Here is a 21492-nt window from a genome sequence, read left to right as displayed (position 1 = left end):
CCACAGCACAGTGGTGGTTTTCTTGTAGTTTACAGTTACATGCTGTTGTCACGACCGCAAATAATACGAGAGAAGAATTTATATAAAATGACATTTTCACAGTCAGAATGTTCTTTTTGTAACTACACAACAATACACATGTTATTTTTACAGATGTGTGTTTTGATATATTTGGCATATTTACTCATAAGTTAACATGCTTTGGGTGGAATAATACTGGGAATACACTGATGCATTTCACAGTCAGTAATCAACGTTCAGCTCCTCTGGGTCATCCGGGTCCCTACAGCTATACTGGAAAGCATAATAGAAGCAAACAGTCCCTGCTGCTGAACTACTGACTTGTTAATCAAGTTGACATCTTCACACAACAAAACATCCCAGAAGCAGTGCTGCACATTCAGGTTCAGTCCAACTTCATTTTTTTTTATTTATTTATTTTTTTGGTTGCTGTATTGCCTTGAAAACTAGGTGTATGTGAGCAAGGTCAAAGCAGACAGGGTATATTGTTGTGGGCAGTATTATTTATTTGTTATACAGGTATACACAGGGAATTGTAATGCTTATCAGTGCCAGTTTGGTAGAGAGGTGATTCACTATGTGGGGCTTGAGTTGTTGCTTCATTTTTTATACTTCATTTTTCCTGCAATAAAGCTGTCTTAAGTGCTTTCATTTTAGCAAGCATTTGATGAAATTTATGGTTGAGATCCAGAATAAAGTCATTACATATCTCACATAATGAGAGTGGGTGTAATTATCAGCTGACAACAGTACTTTGATTTGTGTTTTTACATGACATTTGATTATGTGATAACAAGGGCAGCTCCAGCTGGCAGGAAGTAGAATGTTAAGCTGTGTTCGATGCATCATTATCACCATTTATGATTATTATTATTAGTAATGAGTTGAGAGAAAGACAGAGTCATTTGCGTGAGGTTAAGTGTATTTGCATGAGTTTTAATCAAGACTGTAGACTGTATATAAAGTTGGACGATATAACAGCGCCCAAGAAGTGACGCCAAAACATCTTGATCGTCCCCCTAGTGGCTGGCTATAGTATAGCTCATAAACCTTGTTGCCTCCATGTTTACCAATAGGCAAAAAAGTTGACACCCGCATTGTACATAGGCTGGCCCCTCATTTGCGTAATAAGGTGGAAATGCATGTGGAAATGTAGGTGGAAAAGAAAAAGGAGAGGTAAATATGTTTGAGGGAATAAATGAAGGGGGAGGCAAATAGGGAAAATAATAAATAAATAATTAAACAAATAAATAAATAAATACATTTAAAAATGAATAAATAAAATGGGAACTTAAATAAACAGGGTTTTAAGTGCAAAGTGGAAAATAATACATACATAAATAAGCAAATAAATATGAAAATGAATAATCGATAAATAAAATGTAAAATTAAATGGTACATGAATAAACTGATGAATAAAATGGAAAATTAAATGGGAAATTTAATAAATATTGTCATTTTTTGGCATTTGTATTTATTTATTGACACATTTATTTATATTTGATTTTGTCAGTTTCAGTCCTTCACCTATTCCGACCTCTGGAGGGCCACTCAAAGTCAGTGTCTACTTGTGAATTCGGGGCAAATCCCTGATTTCAGTGTACTGATGTCACACAACAATGGCAGCATCCATGGAGGCCACGGAGGCACTGTTGTAAATGGTTAGAAATCAACTAAAAGGCAACATTAAGTATATTTGTGCACCTGGAATGTTTGGAATTCTGAAGTTGGAAATTTCAACTAGGAAATTCTGACCAAATGATGTCATCAGCCAAGATAGCAGTGGCCATATCCAGGATATTGTGGCTTCATTTTGGTACAGGGGAAGTAAAGGGAGATGTGTCGTCCATCTTTATACACACTCTACGGTTTTAAAGCTTAACCTAATTCTGAGCTGATCCTTCCTCCCTCTGTACCTGAGACACGAATGAACATTTGGGCTAATTACAGGAACATAGTCACAAGAGAGGGGGATTCTAAAACTCTGACCTGTGTGGTTTTACTTGATGTTATTTATACTTTTTGTTTGCTTTCCCGAGCCTTCTCTCCTCAGTGTCCCTGAGTCGGTGAGCATGTGAATGACCATAAGCAGTGGCATACGGTATCCTTACACAGCTCAGGTTTTTTTTAAGCCGTCTGATGACCGAAAAATAAAAGGGAGATTGTCTTCAGCAGGAAAAAACAAGATGTTTTTTTTGTTCTAATACATAAATCAATGTTCCCTGTTTCAGTCTGTTAATGCCCATGGCTAACTAATTTTAAGCACCTCCATGGGTTAAAAATGCATATATTTTTTTTTTCCTGATGAAAACCGTGCTCATATGACCCTGAAATGTGATGAATATGCATACAGGAAGTATGTGATTGGAATCACAGAGACTGCCATTCAGTCACATGTATGTAAATTAGTATATTACGATCCATCTGCTCACATAATGCGGCCTGTGGCAGCATCGCCTGCATTGCTTTCTTTTCATCACACCGACTCCTCCATATAGTTCTTCACTGAAATATGTTGATTTTGTGAGTTTGTGTATTAAAACTAGCTTATCTGTATAATGCTACTTTACAACTTATGCTAATGCAGATTCATTGGGATGCACCTTCTATCTATTTCTGTTTTGTAGTTTCATTTATTTGCATTACACAGACCGCCATCTGTCTGTGGAGGAAGTGAGAGTACGAAGGTGTTTATCTGACTGTCAAATCGCATGGTTCGTGTGGAGGATGGCACACTATGTTTACATTTTCCTGACAGGCAGCCCCTTTCTATTAACTGTTTTTTCTCATTAGTCAGACTGGAAGTAGTGGGGTACTGTAGCAAGAAGTCAGAAAAAGGAGTTCACTGCTGGAAACATAGTCTTTTCATAAAACCAGACTGTCTCTGCAGTAGAAAGATGCAAATATATTTCAAATTGGTGCTATATGTCCAGGTAAAACAAAGAAAAAGGGCCGTGGCATTCGCTTTAGCTCAAAAGCTAGAATAATCTACAGCTTTAAGAATGCACCACCCCTGCCCAGATCAAAAAATGCTCCCACTGGTGGGTGATGTAACGCTAGCCTGGCTGTTTTGACACAGGAAACATTATGGCAGTCAGCTGGTATCAAATCATCTCAAATTACAGTTCAATGGTTGGCTAAAATATGTTTCTGAAAACTTGCAAGGCTAGAAACAGGCAATGCAGGAAGAGAGTAAGGGTTCGCATTTGATCAGAGTTGTTAAGTTTAAACGTTTCATCTCAGTTTTTTCTGCCTGGTTTGACAATACAGAAAACAGTATCTCCTGTTCACAAATTCTAATATTAGAGCCAAACAATGTCTTAAAATATGTTTCTGAAAACATTTGAGGTGAGAAATACAGTAATAGAATCTTGGTTCATATTTTGTCAGTTTGTCAGTCTCGTATTACAGACAAACAGTGCACTAAAATATGTTTCCTAAAACAGACAATGCAGTTATATTTTATAGTTAATATTTGATTAGTGCTCCCTAGTTTTAACATTTGATCTCCACCACTCCCTGTTCACAGATTCTCATATTACAGCTAAACAGTGCACAACAATAAGTTTCTGATACCATTTTGACTGGACTGTAACAGAATCTTGGTTTATATTTGATTAACACTGCCTAATTTTACCATTTGATTGAAATGTGGTCGGAGTTTGACAGAGAGAAGGGGGCAGCCTTCACTCTAGATCAGCTTCTATACTTTTTATGTCTGTGGTGGCGGACATAGAAAAATATACATAGAAAGTACACATAGAGTATACCACCCACATTGTTAGTATCCATTTAAGGATGAAGGTTGTGCATACAAAGAGTGACTTTGACACATTAGACTGCTGTTTACGAAACACAACATGAAAGTGATCTTTCCCCAACCTTTTAGTAGCCTTTAAGCTTACCACAAAGGTCGCACACTAGAGAATAAAATATTTTTTAGAATAAACATAAGGGTTGGTTGGGAGGGCACTTAAAAAACACCTACTGTGTTGTTTTTTCTCTTGAGAATCTAGGTGTAAATTGCAAATAATACTGAAAAGGTCACGTATGGTAATAATATTTTCTATTGTCTAAGAATAAAAATATATAATGTCTCTGTTTATTCTGAAATCCTGTTGCATGTAAATTATTTACTGTATGAGTGCTGCATATGACAAGAAATATTTGTGCATCCTTGACAGTGAATCATTCTTGACATGGCTCATGATATGTGTTTCTATGTGCGTGGTGCATGTTTAATATGCACTGACCTTGATGGCATTCGTGGAAATTTGGATCTCATGCAGTTTCCTCATCGTGCCGTCGCGGTCAATGAAGTAAGACGAGGCCAGCTGATGAAGGGCTTCCACATTCTGAGTAGCATTGGCGAGCTTCCTGTCCAGCTTGTTTTTGGCCAGGTACATAGTCAGTGCCTCCTCTCCTACGGGTAGCATAAAGAAGTGGAAATATGAGTAGGATTATTCGTGCTTAGTGCCTTGGAAGTTTTGTTGAAAAAAAAAAATACTTGATGGACTTAAAGTGTTAGGTAAAAAGCCAGTGAAGTATTAACTGAAGAAATTATCTTGATTTAAGGTGCACTGAATAAATAATATGAGTGTACAGTACAGCAGATATCCTCATTTGTGAGAATTGCCCAGTCCGGGCTTATCTCAGCAGCCGATGGAGCTCTTAACAGGACGGATAAGTCAGAGGTCTGAATACCAAGGCAAGCAGTTTCAGCTTGAGAAACCAGATGCCCCAGTTTTCCAGGAACAGTCTTGGTATTTGCTGCTTCATCCCCAGCTGGCACCGTCCCAAGAAATGTCCTTGGATTTACCCCTATTGGGACAGCATTATTTCCATGAGAGGTCTAGTGATATAGAATTTTTACCCCAATACCACAGGAATTTTATCCTGTGGAGAGCAAATATATCACATCCAGTATCTTTTTTTCACCCAGCTACCCCTGGCATGAAAAAGACACATTGAATACAAACAAACAAATATAAAATAGCGATACCAATTGTAGGAATTTAATAAGTGCAGGTATAATTAGTAAAATAGAAATGAGTACTGGAGGCTGGTGCAGAGCCACTTGAGGAGGATTGTACCTGTTCGTCCGTACAGTGACATGTTCCTGGATTACCACAGATGTTTTTCTTCATCTGGATGACTGAGTAAAATTACTTGTGCATGGTTAAATCAAATTACTGACCCTGTCTGGTGATACTTACACTGCCTGGAGAGGTGTTAAACCATTTCTTTCTCTTCTATTTCTCTCTCTTACTTCCACTGTTATTCTTGCCAACAATGCCTTTAAACCAAAGAAGAATTTCTTACAAAGCCAAGTTGTTGTGTCTCAAATCAGCAACAATCTGTTTGGTGTCTTGCTGGCATAATTATCTGCCATAATTAAGCCAAACATGCCTAATGAGCCATTGTTGTTGTTGGTGTCATCCCCGAGCTACAGTAGTTCAAATAAAGACCTTGGTGGACGTGAAATTCTTACTCATTTGCTGAGGTGAAGATGCAGAGTCACCACTTCCAGTGTGATGTGAATTCAAAATCACCTCCACTGTAATAAGGTAACAACTACTGTGAATACAAAACTGATTCTGCACACAAAAAACTGTAATCTCGCTCCATAAATGCAGTCTTGTGCCCAGAAATAAAACTCCAGAGTTGAGAAATGAAAGCCCAAAATACCCTCACCCTGACCGTAAGTGTGCACAGTATGCTCTATATGTCACATTTGACTGTCCACAGGAAAACAATGAAGGGAATTATATTTAAACCCAACTGCTGACCTTTCAGTAAGTATCTGTGTGCCGCAAAAGGGGAAGAATGTGAACGCTCAAAGCAGAAACAGGGCCAAATATTTACAGAGCGCCAGACAATCACTCCGATTTGCATGTCATGTGTTTGTTTGTTGACACACTATAAAGGGTTGAGCTGCTCATTCTTTACACATCATATTCCTCCCATCTCTCATCCCGACAAGCAGAAACAGATGCATAAAAAGCAAACAAGCAAACACCAATTCGCTTCCCCGAGCTCACACAAACTTGCCTTCGAAGATTGCTGTTCAAATGGTGAACCATATGCATGGAGCTCGTTCAAGAGCGTGTCACATATGTTCAGGTTCCCAGCGATGTGAATAGTTATTTGGCCCCCAGCGATGCATTGGAATTGGTCACTTAACTTGTGGTGACCGTGACTAGGGGTGGGTAGCAGTCAGGGCCAATGTCTCATGCCTGGTTAGAGTACAAGCGCTGAGGGGATGAGGCCCATTTCTCTGACGCTACCATGCTCTCTCTCCCTCGGGGGTTAGCAAAGTTACTTACACACACTTGACTTACACTACTGCACAAGAATAACGGTCGCACATTAGGCCCTTCATGTGCCCTTTTTTATCTGTACTGCAACTTAGTGTGGCATAAAGGAGGTCCTCTGTACATAAATACTCTGTGGTTATTGCTGCTGGTCAGGCAAAATCATTACCTCTGTGGCTTTAAAAAATTCATCCGTGTGCACCTTTCTGTAAGTAATACATTGTGTTACATTATTACAGGGAGCCTCGCTGGCACCCTGCCAGAATTAATCAGCTCACGCAGAGCTTATGTGTTTACAGCTGAGAGGTATTTAAAAACACTGTTTCACCTCAAAAAAGCGTGTACGCAAAGGCACCTCCTACGTATGTACATATTTCTGTTCCCTTTTTTGTGCACTCAGATGTCAATGAGGGTTAGGAGTGCAAGTAGGGTTTTAAAGTAATGGAATTGCTGGGAGTGTTCAATTTGGTGTTAATGGTACATGTGTGGGTCACTTTATGGAGAACATTAAACTATACTGCCTTATACTGTGCAGAGGAAAGATGCTAATGGATATTGTTTTTTTTATTTTTTCAAAAGAATTTCATAAACCATATAGAATCACAGAATACACACTACAATGCATTAGAGCATATGCGGCTTTAGGGCACGATCACACATGAGCGAAATTAACACTGTTGAATGTACACAAAGTGTTTACTTTACATTCAAAGACCATTGACTTCACTTTGGATTTATTTTCTGTATGCTTCATCTGGGCTTTCGCCACTTCTTATCCCCTTTAGGAGACTAGCAGCGGTACTAAGTCTTAAAATTAAACTTCTGTACAGATTATGACCGATTATTTTGTCCCATTGGTACTAAATTACTGGACTGGACATTCTGACACTAAAATGACATTTTTCAGACAGAAAAATGAAAAGTTACTTTATTTGATACATGTCTGTCTCAGCAACACACTAATGCAAGATCTGGCAACACAGAACTGTCTGCAAATTTGAGAATCCTTGGACAGCTAAGGAATGATAGGCCCTACTCTCCCAGTGACTGGCTAGTACTTGTTGTCTTTGTTGGTTGGATTGGCAAGGTTTAGAGTAAGAATGTCAGTGCAAGTCAGTCAGAGGCAAAGTAATGCAGAGTAAGGTAGACCGTTTTGTCGCTATTGTAGGAAACGTAAATTTGCCGTCAGTCTGGTTCATGGATGTATGATCTGGCTTCACTGCAGTGCTGCTGATGTAATTTTCCAAACTGATAAACAGAAATTTTAATTGACCTATATGTGAAACCATGATTTAACAGTTAAAACCCAAATAAAACGTGATGTCTTTGCTTAATAAAGGTAATATTGTTATTTTTAACTGTTTTTGGAGGGGAAAAAGATAACTTTATAACACCAATATGATATTTCACTGGGTTGATATCAGTGATGAGGCCGCATGTGGCTGCATTCAAAATCTTCTTCAAGTAAAAGTACAAAACTATGAGCATCAAAATATACTTCAAATACAAAAAGTAAAAGTACTCATGATGCAGAACAGTTCATTTCAGAATATGTTTTAAAATATTCAATTATAATTTTTCACACAATAATGTGTTCATCAATTTATTGATTAATCTATTTATTTATCAAACTGGTAAATGTTGGGCTTATTTGTTACTATATGCACTACCAAGTAGCAGTCAAATCTTACTTCTGTTCATTAAAATACATCATAATTTGTTTATTCATTATATTTGCATTATGAATCTGAATCTCCAATGTATGAAACTAGTAAACAAAGGTATCTAATAAATATTATGGAATAGGAAGTTAAATATTTCCCTTCTAATGACGTAAAAGTCTACAGTAGTAGAAAATGGAAATACTTAGGTTAAGTACAACTACCTCAAAAGTACAGGAACTGGGGGATGGTCACTCATCTGTGTTTGTTCATGTGTGACTGTAGCCCCATTCCAAGTGTGGGCTGTGTATATTCTAGATATGAAAAAGAAAAAGAAAAACGATGTGTCCTGAGCTCAACACAATGTGTGTATTTCAAACAGATCACAACAGAGAGCAGTCAAATCTAACTACGGCAATATACAGAATTACAAAGTGTGTTTCCTTAGAGAGAAAATGTGATAAACACCACAAACAAATGACCACTGATTGCTGTAATAATTTCTGCTTAAAACAGGTGAACAGACTCTAAAATAAAGTACATAATAAACTGCACACACACAGAACATTCAAATAAGTAGAGAAATGACTTCAACCAATTTTCTACTCAGCTGTAACTAGATTATCCCTGCTTTATGCAAGAGATATTCAAAAAGTGGGGCTGTTGCTTTGAGATAGCCACGCTCTCAATGCCCAATTATGCCCTGTGCTTTTTATGTCAGCAGCAGAACAACAGCAGCTACAAAAAGTTTCAAGTACGATGTGGCAAAAAGGTAGCGCCGACAGCCTCCGCAGGGCAGTCTTCCACCACAACTGGGGGCACAGCCAGTATTCTACGAGCGCTAGCCTCAGGCCTCAGTGACCACAAGTCATTTCAATAAACTGCTTCTTCCTCTCATGTGCTAAACGCATAAGACTGTTGCACTGAAAAGGTCTCTGATCCAGTCAGATAGCTTGTGTAATCACCAGAGAGTAGGAGGGCAAATGAGTGCTTACAGCTGAGATGCAGTCCCTCCTACATGTGAAATCTTTATCTGGTTTACTTCTCAACAGGTCGCCCTGACCTTAAAGTGAAGCTATGGAACTTTTAAATCTGTCTCTTTAAAATGATAAGCGGAAATAAAGGGCAATAAAATGCACCCTTTTTCAATTTAATACACTAGTATGGCCAGTAGCCACACTTGCCAACCTAGAGACCTAAAAATTAGGGAGAATGTTAAAACAAAAGCAGGGAGTCTGGGGGTTCTTACCAATAAAATTTGAGTTTTAGAGACTTTGTCTCCTGCATGCTGATGACTTTAAAAATCCCCATGAATTAAACAATACATTTTCCCAGTTTTAAGCCTGTGTACCTGTTTTTATTGATATTTTATTTCTTTTTACATGGCACAGGTCAAAAGATGTGCATCAGAATATTGTATAAATCCTTGATTTTTTTTCTCTTTCTGTTAAATTTATTAAAATGGTTTCAAATGTTTCATGACTCATCCTGCAGACAGGGGCGACAAGAGTTCATCCAATCAAATAACACTTTGGGCAACTAGCCAGCCACATCGGTCATATAAAACAGCACTTCACCGCTTGTGGGTTGTAGTAGTTATCAAAGAGCGGGAGGTATGGCAAATGGACCTGTACTTGTATGGCGCTTTTCTAGTCGTTTGACCACTCAAAGCACTTTCACACTACATTCATTCATTCACACACTGGTGGCCGAGACTACCGCACAAGGTACCACCTGCTACTCTGTTTAACATTCATACGCACTCACACACCAGTGGAACAGCCATCAGAAGCAATTTGGGGTTTCGACATGGGGATGGGAGCAGCCGCGGAGTGAACTACCAACCCTCTGATCAGTGGATGACCAGGTCTAACTCCTGAGCCACAGTCACCCCGCTGTGTGCGGAACCAACAGCATGCTCTTTTAACTCTACACTGCTAAAGTGTTCTGTATTTGGAAAATAAGTCACAGTACAGATGCTAAAGATGCTTTTACTTTAAGAGTGACAATAACAAAAAACAAGTACACTAAAACCATATTTGAGAATAAAGAATAATTTGTCCCTCAGAGGTGTGAACTTGTGTAAATCTTTGGCATAAAAAATATTCATCAGTTGCCCTTAATTCATTTATTCACCCCACAGTAAAATAAAATTTAAAAAAAATACAAAAATAAAATAAAATGAAGGCTTTGTTTTTACAAAATGTATACCCCTTTTCACCTAATGTGAGAAACAAAAATTCTTCGTTCCAGGACATCTGTAATTTGCTTTAGTATTTCTTAGTACTCTTCACTTCTCTTTCTAGTAGTCAATGAGGTGCACACAAGGCATAAGCAGCTCTTTTCCACATCACCAATAAGTTTAGAGTTTAGAGTCATAGCACTTGGCTAATACACTCTACTGTGCCAAAATCAGGTTGTGATAATGGCAAAAACAACAAAAAAAATTGTGAAAATGTGAAATAAAGTGGGTGACATGAGGGAGAATTGTAACCTTTGGGAGGAAACTATGAATGGGCAATTAACAAGAGGGAAAATTGGGACAGTTTACAAGTATGCCAGTAGCTCATGGTACTAAATGTTAGCTAGTCTTAGCAAAAACTAGGTTGATATTGCTGTGCAATTGACATAACTGAGTGCCTTTTATTTGTAACTTAGAGCCACTTCTGCAAAAGTTGCAGTCCCACTTTAAGAACCGGAGGTGTTTCGTTTGGCCTCTTAAGCCTGATATACATTCCTATGACCTTTTCAGAAAGGTAGCTGTATTGAATTTAATTGCACATTTATCTACCCACACTTTCATGAACATTTGCATATCATCTCTCTCTCAACTCATATGCTCTGGACCACACTTTACATACACCAGCAGAATTCACAGTGAAACAGCAGCAGTCTCACTCAAACTGTAAAACTGATTTTAAAAATATGACGGAGAAGGAATGACAGATGTGGTGAAATATGTCCCTCACAGCTTTAGCAGAATGCAAATTTGTCCTTCACACTTTTTTTTTTTTTCCGGATAGGAGTACCATCCCTTAGCATTTATAAAAAGTGCAGCCTCAGTTTTGCAGTGACTCCTTCAGCATTCTAAAGCCCTGGACACAGAAAGCTTTGGATTCTACTGTCAATAAACAGACTGCACCTACAGTATTGTTCTCAGTGGCTGCAGGCAAACCAAAGACGTCAGGCGTCTATGTCAAACTGTATTGATGTATTTTTCAGTTTCGGCTTCAGAACTCCGTTAAATTCTGGAGCATCGACTCGCAGTGCTAGTGTCTTTTGTTGGAAGGTCTGAGATGTATTCGCTCTGTTTAAGCTTCAAGTCTCCCACGCGCAGTGTGCACCCAGGATCCAGCGGGGTCATATGTTGCACTTCAAAATACACAATCCCTTGATGCCTACTTTAAAGCATCCACATATGCCAGAGACTCCGCTTTGGGTGTTATGAGGTAGTTAAAATGTTCAGACGGCGCAAAACCAGCAGGTAATTGATAATTATTTCCTCAAAAAATCCTCAGCAGACGCTGTCAGTCACTGGTGTTAAAAGAAAATGAGTGAAAACCTTCCTCTCTTAAATGCTTGTTAGAATAGAGCTTACCCTGACATTACTACAGTCCTATATTTCCACACTTTTATCGACTCCAAGAGCGAGAATTTTCAATTAGCATGGTCCAATTTCCAAAGACAAGAAAACTTAAAACTGCTGTTATTCTGATTATTATTACTATTATTGTTTTTAACAATCACAGCACAAATTATTGAGTCATTGCCTCATTTCACCCTGGGCCAGTACCTCCCCACAGGCATAAGAAAACAGACAAATAAAAATGAAATATATAAACCTTTATATTCAGTGAGAGTGTCTCCATAAATCCCGACACAAACAAAGGGTATTGTCACAAACAGTTTTTATTCTCTGAGCACTGGGTGTTGGTGCCTAGTGCTTCCAGGCACCATTGTTTTTGACATGAAAAGAAGCCGAGGCAACAATAAAATACAAGCAAAAAGACAAATAAATTTGAAAAAAAGGTCAAACTCTACTTATGATCCAAAAGTAATACTCCGCTAAACTTAGGGGTTTAGTTTTAAAACTGGGATAAGGGACAGGGTTACATAATCAGTAGAAAGGATTAAATGAGTGTCCTCAACAAAAAACAACAGCACTGGTCATCTGTTCAAACAATGCAGCCCAGTCAGCAGAAGAGAATGTTGGCATTGTGCGTTTCTGCAAACCATGAATTTATTCGTTTTGTAGCTTCATACATGCCATATCCAAGTTTTAAAAGTGAGGTTTTATACGAGCTGACTTGAGAGGAGTGGTTGGTGGAGAGCAGGACATTCAGGTAAGATGCCTGCCAAGCTGCAGACCACTGCAGACTACTGTGTAAGATCAACAAACAAAAAACGGTTGTTTCTTAGTGACCTAACACAGTGTTTCCAAGGGCTTCTCAGCCCCCAAATGTGTTTTTCTGCATTTTAGTCCTCCAACATGGGCTTTTTTTTAGGAACCCATTGCTGCTTCCTACAGGCCTTCAGCCCTGAAATACAGCGTGTAGAGACCTGTGGCTTTTTTGTCCCTAAATGTGGCTTTTTAGGAACCTGCCTCTGTGTTTCCTACAACTTTTAGCATAAAAAACATGGCTGAAAAATCGCTGCACTTCCTGCAAGGGTTGTGGCACAAAAGCAGGTATTTTAAGCAAAAACTTGATCTTTTCCAGTGTGTTTTTTGACCTAAGCCTAACCACACATTAACCACAGTGTTGTTTAAACATAAGAAAAAAACAAAGTGTCAGTGTATCTGCTAATAACAACATACAAACGTAATGAACCCATGGTTTACCGAGATGTACAATGCTAACATTTTTCTTTTTTTCTGGCAACTGGGATTGAAATGCCAATTTCAATGGTAAAAGTAGTGGGTAGTTATACTGCTCGAGAAAATCTTACCAGAAAGGATAGGTAGACCGTGGCACATTGGCCAAACTATGTGCTTTTCCTAAAAGTAACCAAGTGGATTTCGTTGTCTTAATTTACCTTTTACCTTAGAGGTGCCCTGTGGAGATTTGAGGGTTTTATTTGCTCATCAAAAAGCACTATGTGTATCTTTTAGACTTATGAGATGTGTTGAGTGCATTTCACTCTCAAAATCAGTTTGCCAAACTGCTATTTTAATATTTGATAATCACGCATTGTTTACATCAGTGTTTGAGATTATGTTGGTGTGCCACTAAATGTGTGTCAAAGGAATATTGCTTAACCCCCTGAAAAACATTGCTCAAAAGCACTACTAGTGGCCAAACACTCCACAGATTCATTGTCTCAATCAGTTATCAACACCAAGCGAACCAAAGCAAGCTATAAAAATAAAAAAGATGATAAAAATGTTAGAAAGCAAGATAAAAATGGTTGTTTTAATCTTGCTAAGATGCGTCCTTAATATGTGCATAAAGGTCTTTATTTCCCAGAGTTTATCAGCTCCGTCAGTTGTATTTCACCTAGTCAGGCTGTGATGTGGCTTGACTTGAAGATTACCACAATAATGTGCATTTGTAGTGTTGCACAACCATTAGGCTAAAAAAAAAAAAAAGCTTGGTGACATAAAAATGGTCCAATGGTCATGCATGGTAACCATTTCTATTCAGTTCAGAGGAGGAAACCTCTAATGGGGTTCTTCACACTTGACCACTCAACTCGAAGTAGCCGGTGAGAAGGAGAATTCTCTTCTTTCCTCTCGAGTAATGACTCTTGAGACCACAAAGTGTAGGTGGCTAAAGAGAGAATTAGCCTCTTCTTCTTACTTTAACACGAGTCTGGTGTGCACATTTATTGCTTCATATAACTGTGTTCTTTAATGGGCAATCCCTAGATTGAGATAAGAGTGTACTGACCCGTAACTTGAAACAAGATGGCTTCAAGGTTATAGATAATATGACGATAACTCAAAGGTAGAGAAGAGGAGGCAGAGGTTAAAAATGAATGAAAGGTGAGAAATGTAAAGAGAAACAGGACAAATATAAAATGATATAAAATGGTGCAATACGATGAGATTAGGACGGATGCTGTGGCTGAAAATGATACTGGAATTATTTCTGTGGCTCATTTGTCCAATTTTAGCCACCTGGTGCATCTGTGGCAGTGGCATTGTCTCTTGCTTAGACACACTTAATTACATTTTTACCTTCATATAATGTTTCAGACCAATATTGTATTTCCAATTTCCAAAATGAGTATCTCAGTATGAATCGCCTTACAGAGTGGTGTATACGATATTGCAACTCTAACCCTTCACAGCCGATATTCCCTGCACAGTTGAGCTAAATTATTAAAGGCTAATGTTTGACATTAAGTGGACTGCAACATTTCAAAATGAAAGAAGTCTCCTGCAGGATTTCTTTTCTCTGCTAACTGCTGTAGCAAGCGATGGTTCTAGGTGAAGTATCAAAGCTGACAAGCATTTATGTTTGAATGAGTTACGTAATTATTGGACCCAAGGACCATCTTTTGTCTAGATACAAAGGACCTCCACATAATCTAAATGTCTGTATTGAGCCTAATCTTTATGCTCTTCAGCACTATCTTCAAATAATGTGTCTTGCTAAATGCTGGAACAAGTATATCCTAATTAAATCAGGTTAACAGTTCCATGTATGTCTGCAATGTACACTGTTACACTCAAAAGAGGGAAAACATGACAACGGCACTTGATTCTGAGATTACAAAGCGACAAACATCATTTTACACAACTGGAGCGACTTCTTGGCAATGTTTCATGCAAACAGTTATATAATACAGAGTTGGAGTAAAAGAGCGGATAATCTTACTAATTATATCTTTGAAATGCAATTGGCAAAGTGTGCACAGTTAGCTGCCTTCATGTGTCCCTCTGAGCTTGAGATAAGATAAGAGATTCGAGGGAGAAGCCATTTATATTTAGACTCCGACAGCAGGGGTGCTTAACTTTTATTTTGGAAGCACATCCAAAACACTGAAATCATCCATTAGCAGCATTTATTCCTCCTTACACAGTGGGTTTTTTTGTAATTGGGAATTCAATGCGACTTGAAGAATATGTAGACCTTTTTTCCCACCAACAAATGCATGATTTTAATTGGTGGTGGTTTATAATGGATTTAATACAATTCAGTTTTTTTCATATAGTCCAATATAAAACAATAACCACTTGCCTTAAGGGGGTTGACAACATATGACAACAGTGCATAAGGAAAAGTTCCCCAAAAAAACTTCAACAAGGGAAAAAATGGAAGAATCCTAAGCAAAAGCAACTGAGGAGGGATCCCTCTTCCACAATGGAAAGACGTTCAATAGATTTTTTGTGTACTGAAAAGATCGACATATGATAAAATGATGCATACGCAGAGAGACAGAGTAAGAGAAAGACTGAAGGAGAGAAATAGAGGGATGCACAGCAACAGCAATAATAACAATAACAATTATAACATTAGTGATTAAATTAAAAAAAAAAAAACACATTCAAACAATTTCAAACAAAAATAGTATTATTATACTGTAGTAGTTTTTGAAAATGCTCCTTCAAAAATGAACCAGACAAGTCCCCACCCCCTTGTGTTTCCAAGTGGTATTATTCAGCCTGTTCTCACTCGCAACTTTTCAAACACCACCACTTTTTCCAAAATCGAGCCACAGATACAAACCTATCAGCGGCTATTTCTGATGCAGCAGGCAACAACCCAACTTGTCAAATATAGTTGCTTCATGAGTGAGTTTTGGTGTTAGATACTGATGCACAAAGGCACCCTTCACAGTGGTATGATGCACACTGAGTGGCGGGAGTTTGTGATACTGCCGGCATCCACCTTAGTGAAGAGAGCAAGTGAAACCCCATGATACATTTCTGTGTAAAACCAAAAGACGATAGAGTTATTTTAATACCAATGTCATGTGTTTAAGACTTAAGTGATTAAACCTAAAACAAAGTGTTCCACCAATGTTGTAAGCTTATTTTTAAAAAGACTATATGCAGACACTGTTCATTTCCTGTGAAAATGGAAATGTATTTTGAAAAGACACAATACATGCAACAGAGTGGCAGTATTTGACAAGTTGGGATGAGAATTATTGCAGGTGCTGCTGTCGCAAAGATAACCAAATCGCTCTCCGTTTTCTTTAGAGTCTAGCAACTACCACAGTTTTCAATTACTTTGGTTCTTTCAACACCCGCCATTTATGCTACTAATAAGAGTAAGTGCAAAGTACTGAGATTGATACTCTTTGGTAACTGAGGACAGCTACTGAAAGCTATCAGAGAAAATAAATGCACAATCTTCTCTCTGTTATAGATGTGCAACGGTTGACGCACTTCCTTTGTGCCGTAAATAAAGTCTTCATTTTTCCCGAGAGATCATACCTAGTGGCTGAAAGGATTTCTTGGTGTAAGTGAGGTTGATAGAGGACAAATCTAAGTGCAGATAGTGTCATTATTCTAGAGCCATAGTGGGGAATCAATATTAACTTCATAACCAATTCTGGACCCAATGGACAACAATAAGGAAATATTTTCAGAGTTCTGGGGTAGCCAGTGGATATCCAGACTATGACCTTCTCTTCAGTTCATCAGTCATTTCAGAAAATCTTTTTAAACATATATATCTGCATATGAATGCATATTTTACAAGAAAACAATAAAAAGCTCATTGTTGGGGTCCAATGTCTTATACCAGTGTCAAAGTGTTCTGCCTCTTTTGCTCTCCAAAGAGACTTTACCTGCCACTCAAACATGATTGGTCAGTACTACTCAGACTACAAACTGAAACCAGACTACTTTTAATACCAAAATCTTGTAGTGCTGCCTACAGATATCTGCATACATATGCAGATATCAGTGGATCAACTTCAAAAGTCGGATAAGTCGGAGAAAAAAACTTGTCTATTTCCATTTTTACAAGTCAGCGCCTGTAGATAAACCAGAGCAATACATAATGTATGATAATCATCCTCCCCCATTTACCTGAAAGGTCTGTAAGTACAAGTGCTTATGAAGAAGATAATCTTCGGGTTAAATGTGGCATGTACATAAAAATGCAATTACACTATGCATGACTCTAATGGTCTTGGGGTGTTGGTGATGAAATTGAAGCTGTGTTGTTTGATCCCCGTGCTTTCAGGGAGCTGATTCAGAAGATGGATTTTTTAAAGTTCCCTGGAATCTGCATCTTGTTATCACATTTGGTCTTTTTACCCTCTATGAAGGAGGTGATAAAAGTAAAACTACTAATTGCACGATGTTCTTTTTGCATGTGTTGTTGCAGTGAATAAATCGTGCACAGGGTATATATTTAGATACAGACTGATCATTTCTCATACAGGAAAAAACTCCTCACTGAAAGTCTGAGTTCTCTATATTTGGTAGGTTGACAGCTTCCAGCTGGCAGGCTCACCTTGCTTCCACAATATCAAAGATTGTGAGAATTCATGTTATTTTTTAAGGTGTTACAGTATGTCTTGCCTTTTCACTTATCAAATGTCCCCACATGTGTTTAGTGGGGATGGAGTTTGGTGACTGTGGGTATAAGATAGTCCTGTCAGAGCTTTGATGCAAGTTTTGGGTCACTGTCCTGCTGGAAAATCCACTTAAGCTGGACGAGATGGAATACCTGTTCAGAATAGAGTTGTGCTTCTCTTTGGTCAGTGTGGAGTCGATGCTGTGCAAGCCATCGACCCTGAACAACTGACAAATCCACATACCTGAATGTACTCTTCATAATATATATGAATCGTTCATTTGCAAAAACAGATATCTCTATTTATATTGTTTTACCTACATCATATGTGTGTGTATTGCACACTCAAATGAATATCAATCAAACTAATGGTTCATTCATTCAAAGAATATCCTTTATGTATGTATCCTTTTGTCCTATATTGCAACTGAACTCTTCATATTAAAATGTAGGTGTCATATGCTGTTTCATTTATACCTCATGCAGCAGACCCGTTATATTATATCTATCCAGTTTTAAACATGAGAACTTTCAAATTCAAATTCTGACTTTTAGTAGACTTTGAAATCTTGGAGTTGTTTGGCCAAAAGCTTTGTGTTTAAACTCACTTTTTAATATAGGAAATGGATTTGAAACAGCTGCTCATTCATCAACTCTGTGCGCTTGGCTTTGCTTTATAGATGCAAGTGCTGCTCTGGCTCAAAGATGTCTTAGAAAATGTTTCAACTGATCTTTCACTGTGGTCACCTTATGATGCACTAATCTTGCACTGGGAAAAAAAAAAAGTTCCTTAGTGTGACGAAATATCTCCAGTCTGCTTTGTCCTGCCCTCTTGTGACATAGCTGTAGTTTTGCTGTGGGAGAGCTTTTCCAACACCCTGGAGAAAAGTTGCCCCCAAACTGCTTCCCTGAGCTGTTTTGACATTGTTGCAAACAGGCAGATGAATAATCCAGGACAAGGTGGTGTTGAACCTTCAAAGTATAATCAGCTGGGGTCGTTGACTAGTGATATTTATTTATACAAAAGAACAGAGAAATATGTATTCATGAACTTGTTGAAACAGGTCTGTCTTGCTTTGTTTTTTGTTTTTTTTTTGTTTAATCTGAAATGAACAATTATGTATTTAATGAAAAAATAATCTGTTTATAAAACAGAAATATTTGTTGTTGTTAATTAAGGAAATCTTTTCAGTTCTAATTCAGAATCTAATATAAATTTTTCTGAGGTGATGTGTATTGCGCTTTTCTGCTTAGAAACACAATCCATCTCTTCTCATACATCATATGAGCAAGTCTTAGCTATATTGTTACATGACTCTATTTGGGGGAAACGCACCTTAAACATAACCCTCTTTACACCTTGCATTGAAAGTGTTTTGGGTGACCGTATCGCAATCAGATAGAAATAGAAATAAAGCTGTAAATGCATCCAAAATTCATTTTAGGATGGATTGTGATCTGGCCAGCAAAACTGTGACCACCTCCAGTATCACTCTGGATAGTGATGGTGATATTTTAACCCTTGTTCTACTAGAACAGGTTCTGCCCTTGATTGGACTCGATTCGCCAATATAGGAGGTGCATGAGGGCATGCGCTATCTTACACAGGGCCTTGCCTGTGCTAATAGAACAAGGTTTACAATATCCTTTGTTTCCTTCACACACAGGCCCACCCTTCACTAGACTCTACATGTGGATTGCACCAACATGGATTCACTTTAAAACCTGATTAAATCAAGGTTTAAGTTTAAATTCTGTTGCACCAAACTTTAAAACTAGCTTAAAATTAAGAGATTCAATTAAAACCTTCCTTTAAATCTGTGGTTAGTTTTATGTATTCATTTAGGTATTTGTTTATGTATTTATCATTTTAATTTTTATATGACACATTTAGATTCTGTTTAGATAAATAAACTTGGCTTTTCTAAACCAAGTTTAATTTTTAATGGTGCAACATAACTATGCTTAATTTTAATTCTGGATTCACTGATTTTATACCTAGTTTTACTAAACTCTGATTAGAGCTAATCTTAGATTTAATTAATCATGGTTGGTGCAACTCAAGGACGTCATATCATATGGCATCATATGGACATTCAAACAGGCATTTCCTGATTGGCCAACTACATTTACACAAATTTTAGTGTCAAGCAGAAGGTAATGTCTGTGTGAGATCTCCCGTGCCTTCTTCTTCAGCACTCCAGTTGTTGCCTGCTTGGAAAAGCAAGCAAACAAGAGGAGTGATGTTTGATTGTTTGAGCAGGGAGGAGCAGATTTAGCTCAATCAGATCTCAATGTGGAGGCCAGAGATGCATCATAATACCAGGTGTAAATTGAATCAGGATAAATCATATCTTGATACAATCTGGATTCAAGTTACATTTTAATACAAGGTGTAAAAAGAGTATATGGTGTAGCTCTAATGATCCTTTTAAGACCTGTTTTAACATTTTGCATAAAAAGACCAACCAAGTCTTATTTGCTGCCACAGAAATTCTGTTTCGATGAGGTACTTTGCCCATGCAATAATATTATTTCCATGATGCATGTTACTCATGCCTATGAATCATTTCAAACTATGTGAAAAAACTGTTAATCAAGCATGGAAGTGTGTAAATGAAGACTCTCTTACCTCCCAGGGTGGCTGAGATGAGAATGTGAGTTCCATATTTCTTAATGATGGTGTCGATGAACTGCTGAGTTGTGGGTCTGCGGCCCAGCAAGCGTACGCTGCGCTGGAATTCAGGCATGAGTGGCACGGGGTTCCTGATTAGGTCCCTTCTCTCGATTGCTGTGTTCCTCACCTTCCAACGTGCAAATTCCCTGATAATCACAGAGAGAGACAACTGCTCACACCAAAATAAGCTAATATATGCCACCACAATATCAAGAATAACTGTAACACAGCATTAATTACAGCGTAGTAACACGTCGATTAATGCGACTCCATCTCACCAAACGCATTTGTGGGAAAACAATACACATCTGGTGGTGAGACACTGTGGTAAAATCTGTCAAATAATTAAAAAAAAACTAAAAAAAGACCAGAGTACTTTAATAATAAATCAAGCAGTTCTGACCTTCTCAGATCTCAAAATTCACATTAAAGTTTATCTCAGTAAAGCAGAATAAACTCAGATCTTAATGTGAAACTTGAATCTTTAATCTTGTGGAGTCTGTTGATGCAGAAGCTTTGTGTTTTGCTTCGTTCATTTCTCTGCTCTGATATTAAAATGCAAAAATCACTGTATTTTGGATTGTTCTTTGACCAGTCTCTTGTGATTATCATTTGTGTTTTCACTTCTCATTTTCTCTGTTTAATGCTCCAGCTTGAACCTTAAAAGAAAGATTAGAATTATTGCCTCACAATTGTATGCCTCTCTGCACCACTCAAGTTGCACTTACAGTTTACATACATCTTCCCCCTGGCTGCACATACAGTTTGAAGGTGGACACCAAAGATCAGTGTCACCAATTCAGTATCTGACCAAATGACTCCCCTTCAGTTCCTTAAACCTAAACCTTGACCTATGACTACCAAAATCTAATGAGTTTATCACTGAGTTCAAGTAGACGTTTGAGCCAAATTTAAAGAAATTCCCTTAAGGTCTCCTTCAGCCATTGCATTCACAATAATGCCTTGGGCTACGGCAATCACAGACACAAAGGTATACCAAGTACAAAAACCAACAGTTCAGCTTGCAAAACTATGTATTATTCTCCAGTATTCTTTTTGTGTTCGGCTGCAGTTACAGATATACTTTTCAGGGTCAATATTTAAATATCCTGAGAGTATTTGGCTGTATGCTCATGTTTGTTTCTGTTCCAACTTAGATAAATATCAAGAAATACTTCAACAGACAGACATTACAGGTATCTCTTTTACTGTGAAGGTTACAGAAAAACCAAAACACACTACCCTGAGGATAAAAACACCAGGTTCTCTTCAGTTGTCTGAAATGCAAAAAAAAAAGCACTCACACTGCTGAGCCGGTGGCTAAAGCCTGGCATATCCAG

General features: G+C 37.9%; 1 protein-coding gene across 2 annotated transcripts in view; it reads right to left on the bottom strand.

Annotated features, from left to right (window-relative positions):
- The window catches only part of brinp1 (bone morphogenetic protein/retinoic acid inducible neural-specific 1), a 185401-nt gene that overhangs the window by 59937 nt on the left and 103972 nt on the right, over positions 1 to 21492 (bottom strand). For both annotated transcript variants that reach the window (XM_042509557.1, XM_042509556.1), the window contains 2 exons: positions 20108 to 20298; positions 4275 to 4444 (listed from right to left, as the gene is read on the bottom strand). In XM_042509557.1, the coding sequence (XP_042365491.1) occupies positions 4275 to 4444; positions 20108 to 20298 (361 nt within the window). The remainder of the gene's footprint in view (positions 1 to 4274; positions 4445 to 20107; positions 20299 to 21492) is intronic.

The sequence above is a fragment of the Plectropomus leopardus genome, chromosome 20 (genome assembly GCF_008729295.1).
Source record: "Plectropomus leopardus isolate mb chromosome 20, YSFRI_Pleo_2.0, whole genome shotgun sequence".
Taxonomy (NCBI): Eukaryota; Metazoa; Chordata; class Actinopteri; order Perciformes; family Serranidae; genus Plectropomus; species Plectropomus leopardus.
The sequence above is the reverse complement of the archived record's forward strand: the minus strand, read 5'-3'. Positions and strand labels throughout refer to the sequence as shown.